This window comes from Delphinapterus leucas, chromosome 6, assembly GCF_059928025.1.
Source record: "Delphinapterus leucas isolate spDelLeu-1000000601 "Yukka" chromosome 6, BTC_Dleu_Yukka2, whole genome shotgun sequence".
NCBI lineage: Eukaryota > Metazoa > Chordata > Mammalia > Artiodactyla > Monodontidae > Delphinapterus > Delphinapterus leucas.
Window position 1 is genome coordinate 86,162,384 of NC_143134.1, and position 24,472 is coordinate 86,186,855.

General features: G+C 43.5%; 2 protein-coding genes across 9 annotated transcripts in view; one reads left to right on the top strand and one right to left on the bottom strand.

Annotated features, from left to right (window-relative positions):
* LOC111174564 (TLE family member 1, transcriptional corepressor) overlaps window positions 1–10,348 on the bottom strand; it is a 99,099-nt gene extending 88,751 nt beyond the window's left edge. Inside the window, exons 1-4 of one of the 5 annotated variants that reach the window (XM_089913342.1) lie at window positions 9,289–10,348; window positions 8,403–8,503; window positions 6,897–6,960; window positions 6,738–6,782 (exon numbers count right to left, since the gene is read on the bottom strand). In XM_089913342.1, the coding sequence (XP_089769468.1) occupies window positions 6,738–6,782; window positions 6,897–6,960; window positions 8,403–8,503; window positions 9,289–9,312 (234 nt within the window). In that variant the 5' untranslated portion in view covers window positions 9,313–10,348. The remainder of the gene's footprint in view (window positions 1–6,737; window positions 6,783–6,896; window positions 6,961–8,402; window positions 8,504–9,288) is intronic. The other 4 variants (XM_022573450.3, XM_089913340.1, XM_022573448.3 and 1 more) reach the window with 4 other exon arrangements.
* Window positions 9,862–24,472, top strand: part of LOC111171145 (spermatogenesis-associated protein 31D4-like) — a 192,042-nt gene continuing 177,431 nt past the window's right edge. For 3 of the 4 annotated variants that reach the window (XM_089913337.1, XM_089913335.1, XM_089913338.1), the window contains exon 1: window positions 9,862–11,064. The gene's annotated coding sequence lies outside the window, so the exon portion shown is untranslated. The remainder of the gene's footprint in view (window positions 11,065–24,472) is intronic. The other variant, XM_089913339.1, reaches the window with a different exon arrangement.

Sequence of the window (24,472 nt, forward strand, 5' to 3'; positions counted from 1 at the left end):
ATATAAGAACTTTGATTTTAACCCCTTCATTTAAAATTTCCATGTATTATACATGTATACAACATACCAGTACAGTAACATATTTACAGAACTTATAAATGATAAGTAAACAAGTCTGGGGATATGTTTTTAAACTTTTTACTGACAGGCTGCACAAAGTACCACAGACTAATAAGCTAGTTAGATCAGCAATGACACTAATATCAAACCCAGTGCAGTGAATTCCCTGGCTGTCCAGTGGTTAGGGCTCCACACTTTCACTGCTGAGGGCATGGGTTCAATCCCTGGCTGGGGAACTAAGATTCTGTAAGCTGTGCGGTGCAGCCAAAACAAAACAAAACAAACCAAAACAAAGAACCCAGTCTAGTACCACATGTATTTCAGCGGTTTAACAAACTGCATGAGTTGGACACACAAGTTCAAATGTACCTACATTCTCAAAGACAACTGATTCTGCTTTATTAAGTGAATAATGATTATCTAATGAGTATCTATTGGAAATAGGTGCACTACCCTTCCGGCGTGCACAGCAATGTACACCTACCACACTTAGTAGCAGTTTTTCTCTATTCGGCAGATGAAAAAATCGATTCAACGCACAGAATTCTTCTAGCTTATTTTTTCCTTATACCCAAAATAAGCTTCACACTACCCTTTTCTCGCGAACATATTTTGTGGTCAAAGATGACTAAGTAGCAAATAATACTACTAGAAAAACTAAAAAACTGTGTTTGTTATACTTAGTATGAAAACATGCTGGGGAAGGGGGGTAAACAATGTTCTCATGGTTATGACTGTATGTTGCTTCAAAGCAGACAAACAGAATTAAAAACTTAGTAGTTACTAAAAATTGAAATGCAAAATAATGAAATACAGACTTGTGTGAAATCACAGGTTAAAACTTTTTGTCAACGTTTCTTGGAGTTTCACAAAAAGTGTTATGGTGACTGGGTGATCTATAAACTGAGCAGTTCTGTAATCATGGTAGTTTTTCAAACAATTTTAGAGACCATTTTTTTCTTTAACCAAGTGAATGGTAACATATGAATCTCTTAACTTATGTTAAAATTTTGGTAATCTTTTTTCATTTGTCTGATCAAACCATGCCTCAGAAAAAAATTAGAAAATCTCTCCCACACCTGAAGGCCCACGCCTACACCCACACCCCCCCACAAACACAGACTCTACTTCAAACATCAAGCCACGTTCATGGAACAATCCTATGGCACACTTCTCACTACAGAACTCACCAATCCCATTAGCAAACACTATGTTGAAGCTATAAATGCCTAATCTTGTCCAGTAAGCCAACTTCCCAAAACAGCTCTCTAAAGTTTAATTAAAAACCATTACACCAAATATTCCACATTAAAAGTACTAGTCCTGAGAATTTCAATTTTTAAAAACCTGAAGCAACAGTAAGCACCATGGATAGGAAGGGTGGCGGGGGGCACGGGACATGACTGAGTCAATCAAACCTTAATGAGAGTCCAGTCAGTTTCTTAGTTTAATCCACTTCTAGAGACCACAGAAGTTTAATAATAGAAAAGCTGAAGACTTAGATCTAGCGAAACTCAAAATGGTTCCAGGAGCCAGTAACTGAATATATCTTTAGGGTAACTACCACACAACATGATTTATTTAAATATTTGCTAAAGGAACAGATTTTCCTTTCTGTGTTTCTTAATAAACACTATTTGGAGGAACATCTGAAGCCCCCTGGACAGACTCTCCTTAACTGACACACACAAGGTGCTGGGTTCCGAAGCCTGGCGGGGACTCATGCCTCTGGAGGAATGAGTCCCCTCTGGTGAGAGGAGCCCTACTTTAGGGCCTGCCTAGTCTAACCCTTTTTACAGACCGGGGGAAACCAGGGCCAGGCAACTTGTTAATGACTCACCCAGTCACTAACTGAAATCCCTAAATAAGTGACCTTAACCCACTCTATCTTACACCAAGGTAGATCCCAGAGATAAGCGGGACATTCGGGTCTCAGCCCAGCCCTCTGGAGATGGCAGAACAAAGGGGAGGGGAGGGAGGTTCTCTGACCCAACACGTGCCTCCCTGGCCTCACCGGACCCTATCACATCCTGTCCTTACATAAAATGCTGACATTTTGTTCCTCATGGGTTTTTTGGCTTTAATTTTGAACTTTAAAAATACTGTTCACCTTGAGTGCTAAACTTTTTGACACCTCCTTTAAACTCTGTGCCGGAGGCAAAGGCCTCACTCACCTCACCCTAGGCCAGGCCCTGGACAGAAATCTGCAACTAGTCCAGCTGTGGAAGGGGTCAGGAGGGTGCTGCTTAAGGAATGAAGAATCCGCCCCGCTTGCCAATAAAAAACAAAGGCTAATCTTGCACCTCGGAATCTAGGTTCTAAACACAGGGAGCTTTATCTCTTAACTCCTACTTGTAAAGGACAGGCCTGGCTAATGAAATCAAGTGGGAGACCACACCAACCTTGAAGACAGCTACCTTCTTTGTATTACAAGGTGGGGCTTAACTCTAAGTTCCTATACTCCAGCTGGTCAGTTCCATTCTGAGATACTGACTTAAAAAAAAAAAAAAAATCTCAAAATGAGAAACTGCAGACCGAAAACCCAATGGTTTAAAAACAGGAAGAAAGGTAAAACGTACAAATAGTAAGAGCCACATCTAAGGAATTAACCCACAGGTGAATCCCTAACAGTTCCACCTTAACACTTTTAGAACACTACTAAAGAACAATTTCTTTCTAAAGAGAAACTTTAAAGCACACATCAAAACTGTGAAAGCAGTTTCACTCCAAAATTTATATGGTCTGAGACACTGTGCTTGCTGAACTATCACACAGAGTTTGGAAATGTTCAGCTCTCGCCTGGTTTTTTTTTTCTCTTTCTCCTCTCCTTCCCCACCCCACAATCAGGATTGCAGAATACTTTCCTTGCAGAGCTAGTCCTTTCATTTATTTTTAAATTCTTCCACCGCCCTGGAGAGCCCCAAGCACTCACTGCCTGCCTTCAGAAGAACACAGGCACAGAGAGGCAAAGTAAATGATCAAACTCGCTGCATCACTGGGGCTCAACCAGAGCCCCGATAACACGTTTCAAATTTTTTTTGGTTCTTTGACTCATTTTAACCTGCGGACAGTACTGCTCAGTTGGTTACAACTTCCTACCTACCCACAGCTGTGGTCCCCACAGACCAGTCAGTACTGCGGATTTTCCTAATTTTTAGAACATGAGGCTCACCCCAAGGTGTCTCACAAATGATGAAGTTGATCAAAACAGACAAACACTGAGAACAGGCACGCAGTGGGGTAGACTTGGGTCGCTAAGCACAGGCCCAAGGGTGATTCCACCACTGGCCTCATGCTCCAATGGCAGTGGGGGAGGAGGGAGACAGGGAAGAAGCGCTGAATTGGGACCCAAGTGAGCCAAACTCAAGCTTAAATAGATGCTTGGCCCTGACAGGTCCCAGACTCTGAGCACGCACCCAAAGTTGCAGGCAGAGCAAAACACCTACCTAGCACCTACCACCCAATCTACTTCACAGGATGAGGCAAATCGCTTTTGAAAACTAAGTGCTGTACAAATTCACGCCACCAATGACAACTTATGGCACGGCTTCATCAGTGTGCTGAAAAGGTATACAAGTGGGATAAATCAGGCTTATATAAGTACTTACAGCGCATCTTAGTCCCCAAAATATCAAAGGAGGTAATACCACTCCACGTGACAGAAAAAAACTTTAAATATCACACTGTCAAACACACTAGGCACAGCCCTCAAACACAATTAGACTCACGTTAACCTGCTACTTTTTCATGTACCCTAACACTGGTGGTATCAGAATTGCTCCATCTTTCATGAAGAGCCTCCACCTCTCTGTATAGAGATATCTAGAGTTTACACGATCTACCTGAAAAGAGGACAGGCAGGAATCTATAAAAGGCTCAAAGGAAAAATATTTTTGTCTTCATGCTACGATTAAAGATTTAAATATCCATGACCATCCTGATTTCATTGACTTTTCGGTAACCAGCCGCAAATAGAAGCAGAGAAAGTGAGGGGAAGGCTTATCAGGAAGTGTTGACACAACATAAACACAGACTGCGGGCACCAAACCAAATAAGGAAACCACAATTATACCATTCTTGATTTGGACGCACTTCCACTTTAAAACTTCCACACGGAAAAATCGGTGGTGAGATTTCACACTGAAACCTCTCAAACTCACTCCTCCAACAAAGCCGCTGAAAGGTGGGGAGGAGAGCGGTCATCACACTGGAGACAAATCTTAACAACATTAAAGCTCTCTCCGCGGAAAGTTTCCCCATCACTGCATTTTTTTTCAGTAACAAAGATGTTGTCAGAAATGACAATTTTTTCTGTCCCCTGATGATGCCTTGCTAGCATTTGGTTATAAGCCATAAAGCAGGACTAATTTCAGCCTGTCAGGAGTCTCGCTAATGCCCAGTTTCCCCCTAGAGAGAATTCCTGTCAAATCTAATGAGAGCTCCAAAGGCCCTCTCTACAATATAATGAGCACTTAGGCCATGCTGGTGATCAGGCGGCAAAAAGCATCAATTTGAGCCTGGCTACACCCTGGGGGCCAGACGTCACCAGTTTTAATAAGAATTATGATTACTAGCTGCACCAAATGCCTCCTCAGAACTTATTATTAATGTGTGACATTCAGAAGCATGTTTTTCAAATGTAAGGCCACTTTAAACTGAATTACAGCACTGTTCTGCATACCACTCTCGTTAAGGGTCTGTCAGCATTTACAAGATAAACTAAATTTCAGGGGGCTTAATATCCTACTATGAAGAACACAGCGTCTCTCAGCTTTTCACATCTTTCAAATTACTAAGCATATTATTAATGCACACTGGCTCATGGACAGACGATACATACCCACAAATGCCCGATGGAATACAGAAACTCATTAGAAAACTATTTTCACACCATGGGGTTCCCGACCCTCCTCGCCCCTTCTTCCTTCTTCCTACGCGATAAAGAAGAGGTCACTCCACCAAGCAACCTACAGGAACCCAGAAGAATTTCACACCTTCTGTAGCTCCCCCAATAAATCCAGCACCAGCACACATCACACAGAGGTGGCATTCCCTTGTATGGAGTCGGTGAGGTTATTAAATCCTTTGAGTTCATGAGTTTAAGAGAAAGCTCAATCTCCCCTTACCCTTCCAGAATATTTGTTGGGGAAAAAAAATGTGCCTTTACGGTAACTTAAAAAAAAAAAAAGTGGCAGGTTAGAACTCCTTGACCAAGTCTATTTGTGTAATTAATTTAAATCACCATATATCTTCTAGCTTAATTACTATCAACAAGTTACAATTGCCTCAATCAGGCACTAGCCATTTAAGCACACAGAAACAAAGGCACAAACCCAACATAAACTAGGCTACCAACTTTGCAAATCAGAATAAAATCAGCACTTTTAAAGGCCCAATTACATTGTTAATGAAAGGCCCTGAACTTAACTATCTCCTTCCAAACACATAACTGAGAACAGATCTAAGGTACATGACGATAAATTAACATTATGAAATCTATGATGAATTAAAAATCAAAGAGCGCAGAGTTACAAAAGCAGAATTCAACTCTGAAACACACTTGCTTAATGAAAGTCTTTGAATATAAGGAAGATCTGAAGGCTGAACTAATCAATTTCTCCACCGTGCCCCCGCCGGTCAGCCATGCTCTTTAATTTAATGAAACAAGGGTTTGAGATGAAATAGCACATATACATCAAGTAAGAATTGTATTGTTGCACTTTGAAATGTGTCCAACTGTGCAACTTCATCTGATGATAATTTTTTAAGAGGCAATCGATTTCTAAAAGACTTATTGTACCAGAGTCTTGATGAAAAAGTGAATGTCAGCATATCTCCAAAATACTTACACCCTGCCATTAATGCTTTCTTTGGCAGACAATGACTACTCAATCGAGGGTCCTTTGGGCTGAGCAATCATTTAGCTTTTCTTCTCTTATGAGATCCTTAGTGCCTTGTTCCAGCTCAATACTCTTTTTATACACCATTATAGTAGCCATAAGTGTGAATTTTATGGGAACTTGCAAACTCATAGTCATAGCTCGAGCTTTCCAGTCACTAATCTTTTCATGCTTTTAAAACCACTAGGACTGAAGCAACGCCCAACATATGCTGTGGTCATAAAAGGATGCTTTTTTCACCTCCAAACCTGCATCAACTGAGACATTTTTCAAAAAGATGTTTGCTAATAAGCCACTGGTCCTGAGTGTTGCTTTATGCAGCCCCAAAGCATAGGGAGAACTCCATAGTTAGTCATATACCTTGTTTAACCTGAATAAGGACACTCCCGAATACCCTTCTTTCCCACAGAGATTCACACTTCTTTCCAAATCAGCATAAAAACATTAGCTATTATGAACTTCAGAACTCTACAGGATACACAGATCTTTCAAGAGGAAAATAAATGTATCCAGGCAGAAAAGTCAAGTCAGAGCCTCAATTCCTACCTGCCTATAAACAGGCTTGTTTACACTTCCAAAGTACCTCTCACCTAGTAACTTAAACATTCTATAATGTCAAGAAGCAGCTCCTGCTGCAGAATACTGCCACCAATTTGCAGGAAGGGAAACCAAGGCTGAAAAATGGCATACAAATCCCCTCCACTCCTGAGGACAAAGCCAGTATAATAAAGTCATGACTTACTTTGCATTTCAATTTGAGATTTTGCTAAAGCTTACCTGTTTATGCATTTCTATGTTTAATCCATATGACATTTCATAATACTGTAAAAAAGAAAAAAGAACCAAGCATTTCATTAACTCACATTTTGTAATGCCGAGAACCCATATTTGTTAATATTATGTGAAAAGGAAAAAAGCCTAATCTTTGATACCTACCATCACATAGTGCCTCTGCATTTCTGTCTTTTCACTTGCCAGTTTCTCACATTCCAATTTAAGGCTACGAAAACAAAACAGGCAACTTAATGTAAACATTATGTCACTTGTTTTAACATCTGCCTCACATATTTGCACTTCAAGTAAAAACACAGACCAATTTGGAAAAACCATAAACTATCTAGGTAAACACTCAAAAGCTTTGTCCTTGCATTTAATAGGGAAAAAAGGAATAAGGTGAACAGTACAAGGTATCCACTCTGCAACTATTCTTTTTCTTCTTGGTGCAGACCTGGTCTCATGCCAAGAATGAAAAAAATCTGTCAAGACCTCTGATCTACTCAGAAGACTGATTTCTCCTCATGGTCATCTGTTCACTCGTACTTGCTTCCCTGCATCAGAGTTTGCTTCCGTGGACTTCACCAAAACCTGGCCTTTGCACAACCTTCAGTCTCAGGCATAGGCCATCTCTGCCAACTCAAATAGTCTCTAGGTTTGAAAACTGTACCTGTAAAGTTACTTCTACAATTGTTGGTCCCTTTTAAAACCTTTGTTTTTTAATTCCCTGCCAAAACATGTTACATAGCTTCTGCAATTAGGTAGGTTGAAGTCTTCCCTGCTTGGTAAACATAGTGTAGGCAGGTATGCTTCAAGCTCTAGAGATTATTATCTTCAAGTAGACAAAAGGCCAATAATCATAAAGCCTCTGCAAAATAAGAAAATTCACACCCAAGCATCTGTGTTTTTCAACTGCGACAAAAAATAAAAACTGTCATTACACAGTTATTTCTTCGCTCTAATCAGCTAAAACTTAATAGAAACAGGGGAAGAAACTAACATTTCTAGAAAGTCCACTATGGACAAGGTGCTTTACAAATAGTTTACATTTATAAATTTTCTGAAGCAGCTCTCATTACATGAAGACGCTAAAGCTGAGACGGCTATAAATGTGACTCCAAGCCCTGTCCTACCCAAACCAATCCAGAATGAAGCCAAAGCAGGTGGGCTTCCCCCTACACACATCCACCCCACCCCCCCTCACCACCGCTAATGATGGGCACAACTGAAAGCATCTACCCTCCATAATGGACTTTGCCTCAAAGAACTCAATTGTAGTATGGCCAACAGTGATTTCAACACCCGCCTTGCCTCCCTGAACCTGTACTCCTGAACTGGGGCATCGACTGAACCAAGGTTTCAGCTCAGCCTGTTGCAAAATAAATAAATGAAGTGCAAATATTGACAGTTCTCATGCAACTCCTAAATACACGAAAAAAGGCTCCCTGGAACACAAGCAAACGGGCAAAAGGGAAACAATGGGAGGAGGTGGAGACAAGAGAAGAGGCGGCCCGGGAAGAGCCGGGAAAGGGGGCAACGTGAATGACAGGTCTTAACTGCGACTCCACACGCCACCGCCTGGACGCAAGTACTAAGTACAGCCGCCGCCGCCACCAGGGGCACGGAGCTGCCGGGGTAACCGCTCACCGGGCGCGGCCGGACACGCACCTGTGATACTGCGCCTGCAGGAACTGAAATTCCTCTTTAATCCGGTCCAGGGACTCCGGGATAGTGAACTTGAAGGGCTGGCCTGCAGCCTGGTGCGGCGTCTAGGGACGACCAGCGAAGGGGACCGAGGGACGGATATGAGGGCGGTTGGATAGAGAAGTCAGAGAACGAAAGAGTGGGTGGGACATAAACAAAAAATAAAGTTAGAAGTGGCGGAAAACAGAGCCCCAAATTCGAGTTTGCACTTCACTTTGGGGAGAGGGAAGGTGGACCCTCCCAGATCCGAAGCTTCTAAAGAGGCTTGGAGCCTCTTCCAGCCTCCAGGGCGGGTCGCGCGCTTAGCGCGCCCGGGTCACCTGGCTGAAGGGACAGGGGCTCCCCGGCGGCGAACGGGGAGGACCTGGCCAGACTGTCGTCGACACCGCCGCCCTCTGCCTCACCGGGGCGATAATGACCCCGGGCACCAGAGAAGAAAACCCCCTTACACTCCTCGTTTCCAGTGTCGCCGGGGCCACCTCCAGGCGCGCCGGAACGGGGGCCGCATTGACATGTAAATAGGCGAGACGAAAAACAAAGGGGGGGCGCCCTACCCGCCTCGAGGAAGGGAGAGGATGTGGACGCAGGAGAAACCCCAGTCTCCCCGAGCGCCCCGCCCGCCCAGTCTAGACGTCAAGTAGGAGGGAGCCCAGAGCAAAGGGGGGAAATTGAGAGTTTCAGTCCACTCCCCACCACAGGAGGGGAGGGCCCGGGACCTCCCAAGCCTAGCACCCCTGGAGGCCAGGGTCTCCGCCAAAATGCAGCAGCCACCCACCTCCTCACCCAAAGCAATAGCACCCACCCACCCCCACTACCCTGCTCCCTATTCAGCCACCCGACCGCGCCTCACCGGGTGCCGGCTCTGCGGGAACATCGCTCTGGCGGCGGCCGCGGCTCTGTTCCCGGGCAACTCAATTCTCCGCTCAATTTCCAACTTTAATCTCGCCGAGGAAAATTAAGCCGGGAAGCCAGGCAAAAGCGGGTAGCGCGCTGGCCACGCACGCAGGCGCACTCGGCGGGGCGCACAGGCCACTCGGCGCCGGGCCGCTCCTGATCCCGCCGGTGCGGGCTCCCGCGCTCAGGGCCACATCACGAGGCAACCCGGGCCCGGCTGCACCAAAAACCTGCGGGGCGCCGCCGGCACTCGGGAAGAGGGCGCAAGGGCTACGCTCCAATCCGCGGGCCTCGGCCGCCCGTGCTGGGAGGTGGGGGCGCGGTGACTCCCGCCGCGCTCCCCTCGGCGATCCGCGTGCGCCGCAGCCGTCCCGGGCAAACAAATCCAGGCGGGCTGCTCTCCTTCGCTATTCTCCGGGTCCGCCTCTTTTCCGGGTTTTCCCCGCGGCGCCGGCCGCCGGCGAGGTGCAGGTGGCGCGGCGCTCCGGGCTAACCCCACACAAACAAACGTGACGGTGTACAGGGCTGACCGCCGCGGGTCCGGGCAGCGCCCACAACCAGGCACCCGCGGGCTCCCTGGAGGCAGCGGGGTGCGAGGTCCCGGCCGCAGCAGAGGCTGCGCGCCCGGCGCTCCGCAGCCTTAATCCGAGCCGAGGAGCGCGGGATGACGATGAGGCGGAGAAAGTGAGGAGGGCGCGCCGGGAGGCGGCTTGGCACGCCCAGTGCGGCCGGCTCTCGGTATTCTCCGCAGTTGCACAAACCCTCCTAACCCTCCTGGGCTACTCCGCGGAGGGCAGTCCCGCAGCCTCTCGCTGCTCCTCGAGCCCTGGGCGCATCCGGGCGCCGCGGCCCGCGCGCACTCGTCCTGCACGGCCGGCGCGACCGCTCCGGACCTTTCCTCCGAGCCTCTCTGTCGACCCCCTTTCTTTCCTTCTCTTCGTCCGCCTCTCCGCAAAGGGCGCTCCAGCCCACTGCAAAGTTCTCTCACGACCCGGGGAACGACATCCAAGAGATGGTGGGGAAAAGTCCAAGAGTGCTCTCCACCGCTCAGCCTCCCTCCCCGGCGGGCAAACTCCGCGGGCGAGTCCGGAGTATTCGCGGCGGGGGTTAAGTCGCCGAGGGCCACCGGAGGTCCGGGTTGGTGGCGCGGGTCCCGCCCGGCCGTGCGAAGGTGGGGGTGGCGCAGTCGGCTGCCTCGGGGACTCGGGGCACAGGGTACCCGCCGCCGCCGCCGCTTTTCCTGCAGCCGCCGCTCTCGCCGCCGCCGTTTCCTGCCGCCGCCGCCCGCGCCTCTCGCGCCGGTTACATTAACACGCGGTTTCACACTCCGGAGCTAACCAGCGCCGGCCCCGCCCAGCCCCGCGCGGGCGGGGGGCGCGAGCGCTGAGCCGGCGGGGGACGTGGGCCCGCTCTGGTGGAGGGGGGAGCGTGAAGGCCCGCGTCAGCCAATCGCGTGCGCCGTGCCCAACGTGGGGTGCTGACGCAACGCCTCCTCAGAGCCTATGGCAGAGCGGCACCGAACGGACTGTCTCCCCCTCCCCCCTCCTCTCCCACCCCGCTCGCTTCCATCTCCGCCATCTCCCCTGTCTCCCCTCCCATCCACCCCCACCCCTCCTCCGCCAGCCGCGTCCTCCCGGGCTCGGTGAGGAACTGTTCCTGGAGGAGCCGCGGGACGCCGAAACCAGCCAATGGGAAGCAGCGAGACGCGGAGATTGGCACTGTAGATGGGAAGGTCGGTGAGAAGGAGAGCGGCGGGGCTGGGCTGTCAATCAAAGTAACGTGGGACAGCCGAGGGAGCGCGAGGGAGCGCGCGGGAGCGCGCGAGCGGGAGGGACCCGCGAGTGTGCAGCCGCGAAACCTGGGGGCTCGAGTGTGCAAAAATCCTGCCACTTGTTCACTTTCCCTTTAACGAAAATCCTCAGATCTCAGTGAAAGTAACTCAGAGACTAACCGCGTAGTTTCTAATGAGGGAGAGTGGGTGCTTTTTGCTGGTTCGAGCCAAACGCGTCTTTCGAAGCTGGCCCCTTGTTTGATGCTACTCTTGAAAGTGAGGTCACATTCAAAAATTTCTCTGAGGATTGTTTTTCCTTGAGCTGCCTTTTCGCGGACTCACGAGGAGTGGACTGTGCACTTTGTGGAAAATGCATAATGGGCAACTCATTGGCTGGCGTACGTACACCAGCGGCTTAAGACTAGGCTTCTGATGCCCACGCCCCCTTTTGCACCCAAGGTGGTAGGAATTGGTTTTTATTGGAGTATTTCAAACCACTTTGCAAAAAGATTGGCCTGACTTGGTTTGGCGGGAAGGATACCCGCGGTGCTGCCAGGGTAAGGCACACGCGTCCCAGTCACAGATGCGTTGTTTTGCCCGCGGCGCGAAATCTCGGGTCCTTCTCTTGATAGTCCTGATTTCGTTGTGTTGGGAAGTAGAGGGCTGCTGAGAGTTTTAGGGGCCTCTCAGCGACATGACCACGAGTCTGTTTCCAATTACTAGAAACAAAGGGAGACAATGGGATAAACAGCACTGAGACCTGAAAAACCTGTCCTGCCCACCCCATCCCCATAGTTCGGGTGGTACACCCCTCCCCGGCAGAAATGTGTAAGGACCTGAATGGGAAGCGTTGGGTAAAGGACGTGGAAAAAATTCTTATGAGGTGGAACTTGACTTTAAAAGGATTTTGAGATTTTAAATAAACAAGGCATACTGCGTCAATCTCCAGTTTTTGTCTGTTTTTCTAAGTACATCCCACAGAAAACCTTCAATATTGCCGCATTTATACTTGAGTTTAAAGAGCAGTTCAGTTGAGCTATTTCCACATGATTGGTACGTGAATAATGCTGTTTTAGCCAAATGATGGTGAATTCTTCCATGAGAAAGACACATCTTTGACAAGCATTCATCTTATGTTGGAACATACTAAGTTTTTGGTGTTAATGGCCTCCGTGTTACCATTATTTTACTTTCAAGAGAGTTATGGAAACGCATATATTTAAACAGAAATACAATTTATTCGAAGATTTGCTTTTACAGAGATCTTTTTCTTGAAATATTAAAAGAATCATTTTAGATAATACATTTCACTGGTGGAGTTCTTAAATATGTATGATATTGATTTGTCTATAATTGGATCAATCCCAAATATCAATATAAATGAAAAATTAAAGGAGTGATTTTAGCCAGCCTGTACAACACCATAGTAATTCTCAAACAAGTTCAGCATTGTGGCTCATTAAGTGGGGTAAGGGAGGGGCTCTATTATTCATGTTGCTGACATGAGAAATGAACAGGAAGGAAGCACTGCCCCTTTTCTTGGTTAAACTTGGTGATGATGAGAACAGGCTTGCTCCACATACAGAACTTTCTGAACCATACTGCCGTGGGCAACTAAGCTTTGCCCGTTGGCAACCTGTGTGCCTTGAAATCATGTAATGAATGGGCCACCTATACCAGTCTGTGGTTGGTTCATCCCATAATCAGCTCCAGGATTGTACAGAAAGTGCTTAGATGCCACAAATGTGCCTGTGCATGCTGGGACAACTAGGGCAACTGAGACTTTTCTCTGGCTTACCCAAGCTTTACTTTGATTTACTGGCACACGCTGGTACTTAACTTTAAGTAGAGAAGTTAGAACAGGAACAAAACTGTTGCTACTTCTTTTTCTCTCCCCTCCCCATCCCCTTCAAAATCAGTTCTAACACATTGTTTTTAAATGTTCTCTAATATAACTGTTCACAGCAAACATGTCTACTCACCATATTTCCTAGTTTGCCAAGGGTAAAACTTAGAAATTCTCTTTTAACTAGTGCTTCATTACCAGTAGAGTTTGAATCACCAGGCTTTCTGATTTCCGTATGATGTAGTATCTGGAGAAAAGAAAGAGTTCTGATTTGAAAATTGGAAGGCCTTTAATTGTTTGCATGAAGATGGTCGATTTTTGATGGCTTCTTTCTCTTACAGCACATCCTCCTTAAGACAGGAGGCTGGGCCCTTTTTCAAGGTCAAGTTTTCTATGTGATTGTCATGCTGCAATAATTATACTACAAAACTCTCATCAAACTGCATTACAAATGATGCTGTTTAAACAATCAACTAGCTTTAATCTTATGTTTTAAATAAATAATATATGTGCAGATTGCCTACAGCCTTTTTAAAGGAAAATAGTCCTACTCACGAAATCTATAATTTTGGTCTGTTGTTTAAAGTCTGTTAACCACAATCTTCTTTACCTTTAACATATTCATATGTTGATGATGTTTTTTACATGAAATAATATTAAGTACCCCTTGTCCATAGGAAATTGTCTCTGAAAAAAGTTCCCTCTTTATCCTCTGCAAAAGAAACAAAAAGATTGCCAGATTATTTATTTTATCATCGATGCATATATGAGTATATTTCCATTCATTTGTTGCTGAGTTATCAAATTTTCAACTCACCAATAGTATAAGTGATTACAAAAACTAGATCCTATCTATAGTATAGGTGCTAGACACAATGGGAAAAATTATGAATGCTGATCATAGAAATTATGCATCTTTTAAATCTATTACTGTTTTATTTGAAATAAATAATAATTATGCACATTTTTAAAAGATCACTTTTGTCATTTTCTCTTCCTTTCAGCTGTTATACATTTCCTTATTTGACTTGTTTTTTTTTTTTTGCGGTACGCAGGCCTCTAACTGCTGTGGCCTCTCCCGTTGCGGAGCACAGGCTCCGGACGCGCAGGCTCAGCGGCCATGGCTCACGGGCCCAGCCGCTCCGCGGCATGTGGGATCTTCCCGGACCGGGGCACGAACCCGTGTCCCCTGCATCGGCAGGCGGACTCTCAACCACTGCGCCACCAGGGAAGCCCCTGACTTGTTTTTTTTAACTGGAAGTGTTCTTAAACCTAAGAATGTAGGGTCCAGAAGAAATCTTCCGAGCATTGCTTTAAAACCTTTTTTTCGCTCACCACTTTACCAAAGAAAAGGGCAGGATGGGCATGGTGGGTGGAGGGGAGAAAGCAGAGAAGAAAGAAAAAAAAAGTCAGTAGCAGATCCATGCAACAGTAAAACCTCAAATAAAATCACATCCAAAGAATCTCTTGCGGTTTCACACAATATGGTAAAATTAGAGATTGCAGGAAACCAACTAAATTAAACTGGGAGCATTTGAAGAGAAATGAGCAGACTTTATGAAAATGACACATTGACTGACCAGTATGCTTTTTTTATCAACAATTTCTTTGTTAAGACGCAGATCAAAGGAACCTGCATATGTTTTCATTTTGTTCTAACTAGAAAATTACATCCAGATGTTTAATAGGCATTTGGTTGGTTTTTCAGCATTGATTAGATATGTTGGTTCTGTTTGCTTACAAGTGTAGCCGGATCATTAGCTAATGCAAAGAAATGTTTGCTGTGAGTTGCTAATTAGGGCTTTTGGAAACCCTCCATGCTCAAGAACAATTTGTACAGTGGCCAGAGAACTTGTGGGACTTGGGGAAGTTGTTTTCCTTTCTCTGTCAGGGTGGGGAGAAGCAGACAGCCCAGTTCCCTAATCTCTTTTTGCCTAGGGGGATTGCGATGCTATCCCTGAGGACTGGAGTGCAAATAAATTAGGAAGAGACCACACAGGCACTCCCAAACCCAGAGATAAATGTGCTCTTTCTGGAACCACCACAATGCTGTCTTTGGGGGTTGGGGGAGCGAACGTCTAAAATGCTAAACATTAACATGTCGAAGATGCTTGGTGCTAATGTTATCAAATACACAGCCTTTTAAAGTATACTTTAGAGACAGATGGGAAAGCCCTTTATGATAAACGAGTGTACTTGAATTCATTACTGCAGTACTTATAATTGAAAATGTCTCCTTTGCAATTTCAGTACTTTTACAGGGTACAAGAGACCAAGCTTTGGAAGGGGGAGGCTGGGGCTCGCGAAAGGAGTGAGGGCGTGTAATTTTGGAGACGAGGATGAGACTGGGAGGAAATGCAGTGTTTACTTTCACAGACCACCCATTTGTTTACCTTGTTGAGGCCCCAAAACTTGTCGGAGATTAGCCGTTCACACGGTGTTCAAATAAACTGAGAATTTGAGGCACCAGGCGGATAAACTTCTTAACTGGCCAGTCATGTTTTTAAAAACACTTGGCCTGCGGAAGAACACCACCTCAGCTGGGGCGAATTTTGTTTATGTAAGTCTGAACTTCTACAGAGGTGTAGGTCCAAAATAGCCTGTGTTTAGAAGTCCTCCTAGAGGTGCAGATACAAATGTTCCTCTACATCTCACCACCCCTTCCAGGCCTGCTTACATCTCTTGCCCATGTATGGCACACGTGTTAATTTGTTAATGTGGACTGGTAAAAGTTGGGATAATACACTTTTTTTTTTTTTAATCCTTTCGGTTTAGCATTTAGCTCAACAGAAGCTGAAGGGCATTTGGTAGACAAAAGAACAAGTAGTTAAAGGAAGTACCTTTGACGGCTCCTTCCTACATATTCGCATAATAGAGCAAACCCTGGCCACTTAATACCCTCTGCAATTACCCACCTTGCTGCAGGCCTTGGACTTGCTAGGAAACCAACCTTAAACAGGGGCACCTTTCCTCTGGCCTTAAAAGCCTTTGCTTTTGGCAGTATTATTTAAATAACTTTTCTTCCTGAAGCTAGCAATTTCTCTGAAGGGTTACAGCTGAGTTCAGCTAATTTCTGATCGCTTGGTGCCCCTCACGGTTGAAGGCAGGTGAACTCTGGAGATGACAAAGGGGCTAGAAAGCAAGTGAATATTCCACATACCTCCATGGCTTCTAGAATGCTAAGTCTAGACCTAGATGAACAAGCCAAGTGACATAATTACAGAATGTTGGAACATTTCACAAGACGACTGGCCTGGGCTCTTTAAAAAGTCAGCGTCGTGAGAGGGAGAAAAAAAAATTGGGGAAGGACTGTTCCCTAAAAACAAAGACATATGATGAAAATGCAATGTCTGAATCTTTATTGGCTCCTGGTTCAAAAAAGCCCAGCAACTATAAAAGATGTTCTTGGGCAGTTTTAATGTGGACTCGATATTAGGTAATATGGAATTATGGCTAATTTTTTTTTTTTTTAATGTGAGAATTGTGGTCGTGTCAGAGGATGTTCTGAGAGGATGCATGGTGTTACATGCAACATCAAATGATGTCTGCAACTGCAGGAAAAAAGTGTGGAAAAAGAGAAAGCAAATCTGACAAAAAGTCTACAGTTATAGAATTTAGGGATAGAATCTGCAGCTATTCATTTTACTATCCTTTCAACATTTCTGTATGTTTGAAATTTTTCATGATAAAAAGTGGAAAGCCATTTTAGGTTCATTGTCTACATCTTTTTCTTCATATGTTAATGGAAATTCCCTTCGTAGTTAAAAGATTGGCTTATGGGCTTCTCTGGTGGCACAGTGGTTAAGAATCCGCCTGCCAATGCAGGGGACATGGGTTTGAGCCCTGGTCCGGGAAGATCCCACATGCCTCAGAGCAACTAAGCCCTTGCGCCACAGCTACTGAGCCTGCTCTCTAGAGCCCACGAGCCACAACTACTGAGCGCGCACGCCTAGAGCCCATGCTCCGCAACAAGAGAAGCCACCGCAATGAGAAGCCCACGCACCACAAGGAAGAGTAGCCCCCCTCGCTGCAACTAGAGAAAGCCCGTGCGCAGCAACAAAGACCCAACTCAGCCAATAAATAAATAAATAAATAAGGTTGGCTTATGATGTTTCTACTTTTAAAGAGTACGAAAAAATTGGCAATCTTTTTCTTTTTTTTCCCCCGGATCATGCTAAACCTATTGTACTAACACCCAGAGTATTACCTGGTGTTTTTCTCTGGATCTTTTAGTTCTTGTATTATGCATGATATTTTATTTTTGTTTGTTTTTTTCTGCAATCTCAAATGTCCCTTAGTTATCAATTAACATACAACGGAAATCTTTAAATAAATTAGGACATCACATTAGCAATCCTCTAATGCATCGTTCTGTGGACCATCAAGCTCTAAATCACCAGAAAATCTACCATAAAAATACAACTGCTTACATACTAAGAATAAGGTAGTAGCAAATAAATTTTATTTCAGTTTCTTAATTCCCATTATAACTAGTTGTTCTCCTCACCTTTTCATCACTTGAACCCAGAAATGAAATTTATAAATTGTTAGTTTGATTTGGAAATTTCCTTAATATTTTAAAATATAATGCTGAAACAGATTATTGCTCTGTGTGCTAAGCTTTAAATATTAATCTTGTAAAGAAATGAAAATAGCACTAAATCTTGGATGCTGATATCATGAACATCTAGAATCACAGAGGCACATATTTATGATGTGCAAATAAACAGTTTTCCAAAAAGTTGTGAAAAGTGACAAGGCATCATCTGAGGGTTGACAGTTGGAATGCCCCATCCATCAATTTTTTCTCTTTAATCATGGCTATTTAGCATGATTTTGTTTTTCCTCTCACCATTATGTTGACTGAAAGGAAACATTCTGTGACAATGGTAAGCAGATTCCAGTCTGTGCATGAACAGATTAAATTCACAACTTCCAGTGAAAAACTTGAGTGCATTAAAGGGAGGCAAATATGAAAATATAGGAAAACCAGTACTTTTAACACAGTGTCCAATATATCTAGCCACCATCCACATAAGCAATGCTTATGTAAAATGAAAAAGATAAAAATAACTCTTTCACCGTGACAGAAAAAGCCCCATGGGGACAGAGTTACCATTCTGGTTTCCCCCATTGGCAGTCTCCACACTTCAGAAGAACTGGCAAGCTACAATTGGCACTTGAAAAAGTGTTACAGAACATTGACAAGTATTAGAGAAATGTTGATTAATGTAAACAGCCTGCCTCAAGGAATAATACCTTTCTTAAGAAAACTGGTTTCTAATTAGCATTCCTATGGATATGGGTATCTCCAGGTAACTCCAGGAAGTTTTTCAAGAAGTTATTTGCCTTTGCTGTTGAGTGGGGGCATCAGCATATTTATATCTTTAATTTCTGAAAACTTTAAAAAATTGGTAGGTTAAAAAGTCAATGGACCTTCATAAGAAAGAACAAATTTTGCCATTGGCAGAAACATGGATGGACTTGGAGGATATTATGCTAAGTGAAATAAGTCACAGAGAAAGACAGATACTGTATGCTATCACTTATATGTGGAATCTAAAAAAAACAACAAACTAGTGAATATAACAAAAAAGAAGCAAACTCACAGATACAGAGAACAAGCTAGTGGTTAACAGTAGGTAGATGGGGTGGGAGGAGTGGCAGGTATAAACCATTGGGTATAAGATAGGCTCAAGGACGTATTTTACAACACAGGGAATAGCCAATACTTTGTAATAATTGTAAAGGGAATATAAGCTTTATAAAATTGTATAAAAAATAAGTAGTCAATCAGTGGACCTTAAAAAGGAAGGAAATTCTGACACACACTACAACATGGAGGACTTTATGCTAGTGAAATAAGCCAGATACAAAAAGACAAATACTTTATGATTCTACTTATATGAGGTACCTAGAGTAGGCAAATTCATAGGCAGAAAAGAGAACTGAGGTTGTCAGGGGCTGGGGAGAGGAAAGGGTGGGGAGTTATTGCTTAACAGGTACAGAGTTTTCGTTTTGCAAGATGGATAGAGTTCTGTGGATGGATGGTGGTGATGGCACCACCACAGTGTGAATGTACTTAATGACACTGAACTGTGCATTTCAAAATGGTTAAGATGATAAATTTTATGTGTAATGTTACCAATTATTTTTTTAAAGTCAGTAGGATTCCTTTTTTTGGTTATGTACCAGTTTTACAGTGGATTCTTATCCTATTCATTTCCTGAAGTTCTGCATACCATTGTTTGTTTATTGAGCACTTAGTACGTGTCAGGCGCTGTTCTAAGTGCTTTATTGTTTGTATTACCTCATTTGACCCTCAAGGCATTTCTATTACCATCCCTATTTTACTGACCAGAAACCTGAGGCCCAGAGTCACTTGTAGGAGAGCTGGGTTTTGAACCCTGGTATTCTGGAGAACTCACTGTCAGCCACTGGCCACAGCGAGTACTAGTTACCCTTCAGAGTGCCATTTCTTATTCCCTCCTCAAATCCCTCATTGATCTATTGATAGAAAAACACATACGTATTTTGCTCACAAGCTTGGTAGGCTTTCTTAGTACTTTGGAGGTGAGGTTGATAATTTAAGAATATATATTCCTGCAAACAGAGCTCCCTCGGGGCTCTAGAACTGTGTCTGCCAGCAGAGAAATGCAGCCACCTTCAGTTGTGTGCTTTCTGGCAGCACCTGATCCATACACCAAGTTACAGTTCAGCAAGAAAAGATGGGCTCAGTAGCCAGCTGAAGCAGAGGAATGCTAGAGACAGCAAATCTTAATTTCAACTAGGACGGCAAAGCAACTGTCCTGATTCACAACGTTGCAAATATTACACTTTAAAAAAATAAAAAAAGCAGGGGGATATATAGAGTTCTGTGATTAATGATGCTTTGAGATGTCCCAGTAATGGTAGACGTGTAGTCTGGGTCCTGATAATATGTTTGGAAACATTTGACCTGTTGAATGTAAATGGATTGTTTCTATCCTCCAAAACCCTCTTAAAATCAATGGATTTTGAGTATCTTTGGCCATGAACCATACTAAGAAATACATTTTAAAAGCCTCAGTTCAGTTCTGTCTCTTTCACATACACAGGGGTCATATACACAGGTAGCAACACAATTTTAAAACATTACTTTAAATTATGTTATTGTACTAGTCAGTGTTCTCCAGAGGAACAGAACCAATAGGAGAGAAAGAGAAGAGATTTATTAAAGGAATTGACCAATGCAGTTATGGAGGCCTTGAATCTGCCATCTGTAAGTCAGAGAACCAGGAAAGCCAGTGGTACAATTCAGTTTGAGTCTGAAGACCTGAGAACCAAGGGGCTACTTGTGTAAGTCCCAGAGTCCGAAGGCTAGGGAACCAGGAGCTTGACGTCCCAGCTCAAGAAGAGAGGAGAGCTGGCCCTTCCTCCTTTTTTTCTGTTTGGAGGCCCCCAATGGATTGGATGATGCCCACCCGCATTGGTGATGGTGATCTTGACTTAGTCTACTGAATCAAATGCTTATTTCCAGAAGTGCCCTCACGGACACACCCAGACTGCTTTGTCAGCTATCTGAGCATCCCTTAGCCCAGTCAAGTTGACACCTAAAGTGAACCATTACAGCTATAGAATTTTTCAATTTGATTATTAACAACTTCAGCTTATGGAAAGTCATTAACCCCAAAACCATATTCATGCAAAATGGTGACACAAGTCTACTCAATAACATTAGGACAGATTGTTCCTTCCTTTACATTTTTGGCAATGATAACTCATAATCCCTACCTTAAATGCCACTGCAAAGTTCCAGATCAATAGGATTCGAAGCTCTTCAGAGAACTTCCTGCATAATTCTTTTGTCACTCCCTTCTCTGCTGGCCCTTTACTGCCTCAAGTTTCCATGTCCGCTCTCAGGATCCCCATCCTATCACCCACATCCCATGGCATCCCTCATCCTCCTTCCTGCCCCATCCCACCCCAAGCCTAGAGTGGTTTAACAAAAAGAGTACCAGACTCAGAAACAGAGGATCCTGAAATGGAATCGCTATCTGCCTCTTACTGTATGACCTTGGGCAAACTACTCCCCTCTCTGAGCATCAGTTTCCTCACCTATAAAACCAGGAAAACAGCACAGGTCTCTGGTTGCATGGACTGAAAGAGATAAGCTGAGATAACACAGTATCCTGCTTCACTCAGTGCTTGATCCTGAGAACCTTGTTCCTTTCCCTCTTTTGCCTGGGGCTTGATGAAGGCCCTACCCTAGGTTACTAGGAGCTGGGGGATTACCACCCCTGCTATTATGCATCCTTGAAAATCAGATAGCACAGATTCTAAAAGTGTGTTCTGTGGAACTCTAGTCCAACCATGGCCCAATACTCTGGGGCCCAAGAAATACGTCACCATGGTGTTTCTTGGAGGCAGGAACCATGGATCTTGAATGTCTTCCCATTCATAGACTGTCTCATACTCAAGGAAAAACACCCCTGGTACATATATCTTTTTTGGAAGTGAAAATACAATTTGGGGTGGGAGTGCTATGAAAACAAATAATGAACAACATACAATGGTTATTCTGGGTGGCTAAATGCCCCGAGTTCCCCATTTAGATAATATAATAAGAAAAATGTGGCTAACCAGTGAGAGGTTAACGGAATTATGTCTCAAATACGCTCTTCTTGAGTGCCACACCATCTCACCCAATGAATGTGAAGCTGTGCGTTGGAAAGACCTTGAGAAACACATATAGAAATTATAATATCTAATCAGTCAATTAGATATTAACTGAACTCTTTTGAGGAATGTGACCTGGCCTAGGATTCTTTTTGAACTGGGAACTTCCACTTTGCTTTCACATCATCTATTTTATTAGCGATGGCCAAAGCCTCTCAATCTGTGAATAAGGTTTAGTGAGAATTGATGAGCCATGCCTAAGTAAGAATCCTAATGGCCATGGGTTGCTGTTCTGTAGTAGAAGTCAAACTCAATTATCTTTAAATTCAACAATTCTCTGTCAACCAAGGGTCACTTTAGGACCTCTTCTATGTGTCTTTCTTCATTGGAAATCTTTTGTTTGAAATCAGGCCTACTTTAGAAAGACAAAAAAATTGAAATATAAAACCTTCATTTATGAGGAGAGTGAAAGGAAAAGAAGGGATTTTTCTTTCTAGATTTGGCTTTTTCCAGTAAGGATGATTAAACCATCGGGTAAACAATCTTGGCTACTCAGATCAGACTAAAAAAAAAAAATCCAAAACCCTCATGATTTATAAAGCATAGTATGCTTAGCACTGCTGTGTACAGAGACCAATTCTACCAGCTTTTACATCTCTGTTGCTCCCTCCCCCGACTGCAGCCATTTAAGGGGGAGTTCTATTTGGGAAGATAGAACAAAGCCTATTTTTATGCTGTCAACAGTGCAGAGCTCCCAGTGGTGGAGGAGGGGAGAAGAGGAACGAATAATGAACAAGGAAGAGAAGGTGGTACTTAGTTCTCCTTAAATTTTACTTAGTAAGAATTCCTTCAGTGTCAGATGGGAGGCATATCTAGAATTTGCAGTCTGTCAACTCGTATCCAGTGTCTTCAAACAAATTCCAGGAAACACAGACCTCTTTTTCAATAAACATGTTCACATAATAATACATTAGCAGACATTAGGACCAGCATGGACTGGAAGGTCTACAGTTACACTGGGCTAGAATTATGAAATTCTTTCTAGGAATGAAGTATTCTCAATTCCATCATTCTTTTGGGTTGAGTATGGAAGACAACATGGTTTGGGGGAAGGGCCAGGGGTGTGGGTGTTGGTTGTGGATGGAAGATGTTAATGATGGGAACTTTTTATTTCCAGTGCAAAAAGAGCATAAGATGTTCCTCCTGTGAACCCTATCATTCACATTCTTGAAAAGTGTTTTGAAAGGATTCTGCATAGTTCTACAATCTCATCAGATTCCCAGTAGGAATCTCAAGCTGGATTTAGTTTCACTGAATTTAGCTCAGTGGTCTATATAGTTCTTCCATATGAAAAGGGAATCAGTAGGGCAACAGCCTCTTCAAATATTGGCTTTAGTACTCAGAAAAGTACAGATCCTGTGCAATCCAGCAAGCCTTTAAAATGAATGGAATTTCTTTGGTGAAGTGGGTTTTTTCCAGCCACAACAACTCTTTTAGGGGCTAATGCCCTACTCATGAGGCTCCATTTGTAGACCTTTTCACAAGCCGTCTAGATAGTATCATTCACCTAGGCTGTTGGTCCTCAGTAGGTGGACATTTTCTACTTTTTTAATTCATTAAGACTTAGCTGCGCCATGTTTCATTTGGGGGGATTAAATGGAAATTAAAAGTTATGATGCATAATTCATTCCAGGTAACAAGTTATGAACCAATATGTTTATTTGGATGTACCAAAAACACGGTTCTGTCCTGGCTTTGAGAACATCAGGAACTATATAAAAGTTAATTCCTCTTTCAGAGAGCGCACAGTATAGCTGGGAAATCAAACTTATACTTTATTTTTTAAAATTTTATTGAAGTATAGTTGATTTACAACGTTGTGTTTAATTTTTGCTGTACAGCAAGGTGACTCAGTTATACATATATATATACATTCTTTTCCATTATGGTTTATCAAAGGATATTGAATATAGTTCCCTGTGCTATACAGTAGGACCTTGTTATTTATCCATCCTATATATAGTAGCTTGAAGCTGTTAATCCCAACCTCCCAGTCCTTCCCTCCTCTCCGCCTCCCCCTTGGCAACCACAAGTCTGTTCTCTATATCTGTGAGTCTGTTTTTGTTTTGTAGATATGTTCATTTGTGTCGTGTTTTAGATTCCACATGGTGTATGTCTTTCTCTTTCTGACTTACTTCGTCCTTGTTGGTTATCCATTTTAAATATAGCAGTTGTACATGTCAATCCCAAACTCCCTATTTATCACTCCTCAATGAGCTTCCCTCCTGATAACCATAAGTTCATTATCTAAGTTTGTGAATCTGTTTCTGTTTTGTAAATGAGTTCATTTGTATCTTTTTTCTTTAGAGTCTGCATATAAGTGATATCATATGGTATAAACGATATCATACAATATTTCTCTTTCTCTGTCTGACTTAACTTTACTCAATATGACAATCTCTAGGTCCATCCATGTTGCTGCAAATGGCATTATTTCATTCTTTTTAATGGCTGAGTAATATTCCATGTCATATACACACACACATATACCACATCTTCTTTATCCATTCATCTGTCGATGGACATTTAGGTTGTCTCCATGCCTTGGCTATTGTGACTAGTACTGCTATGAACATAGGAGTGCATCTATCTTTTTGAATTATAGTTTTGTCTGGGTATATGCCCAGGAGTGGGATTGCTGGATCTTATGGCAACTCTGTTTTTATATACTTACACTTTAAATGATGAGTACTAACAACAACAAAGAAACTTTAAGACAGTTCATGCTAAGGATCAAATGAGTGTTACGTTCAATGAGCCCTGTAGGAATTAGTGGAGCCATGTGCCCGGAAATGGTATCATGAA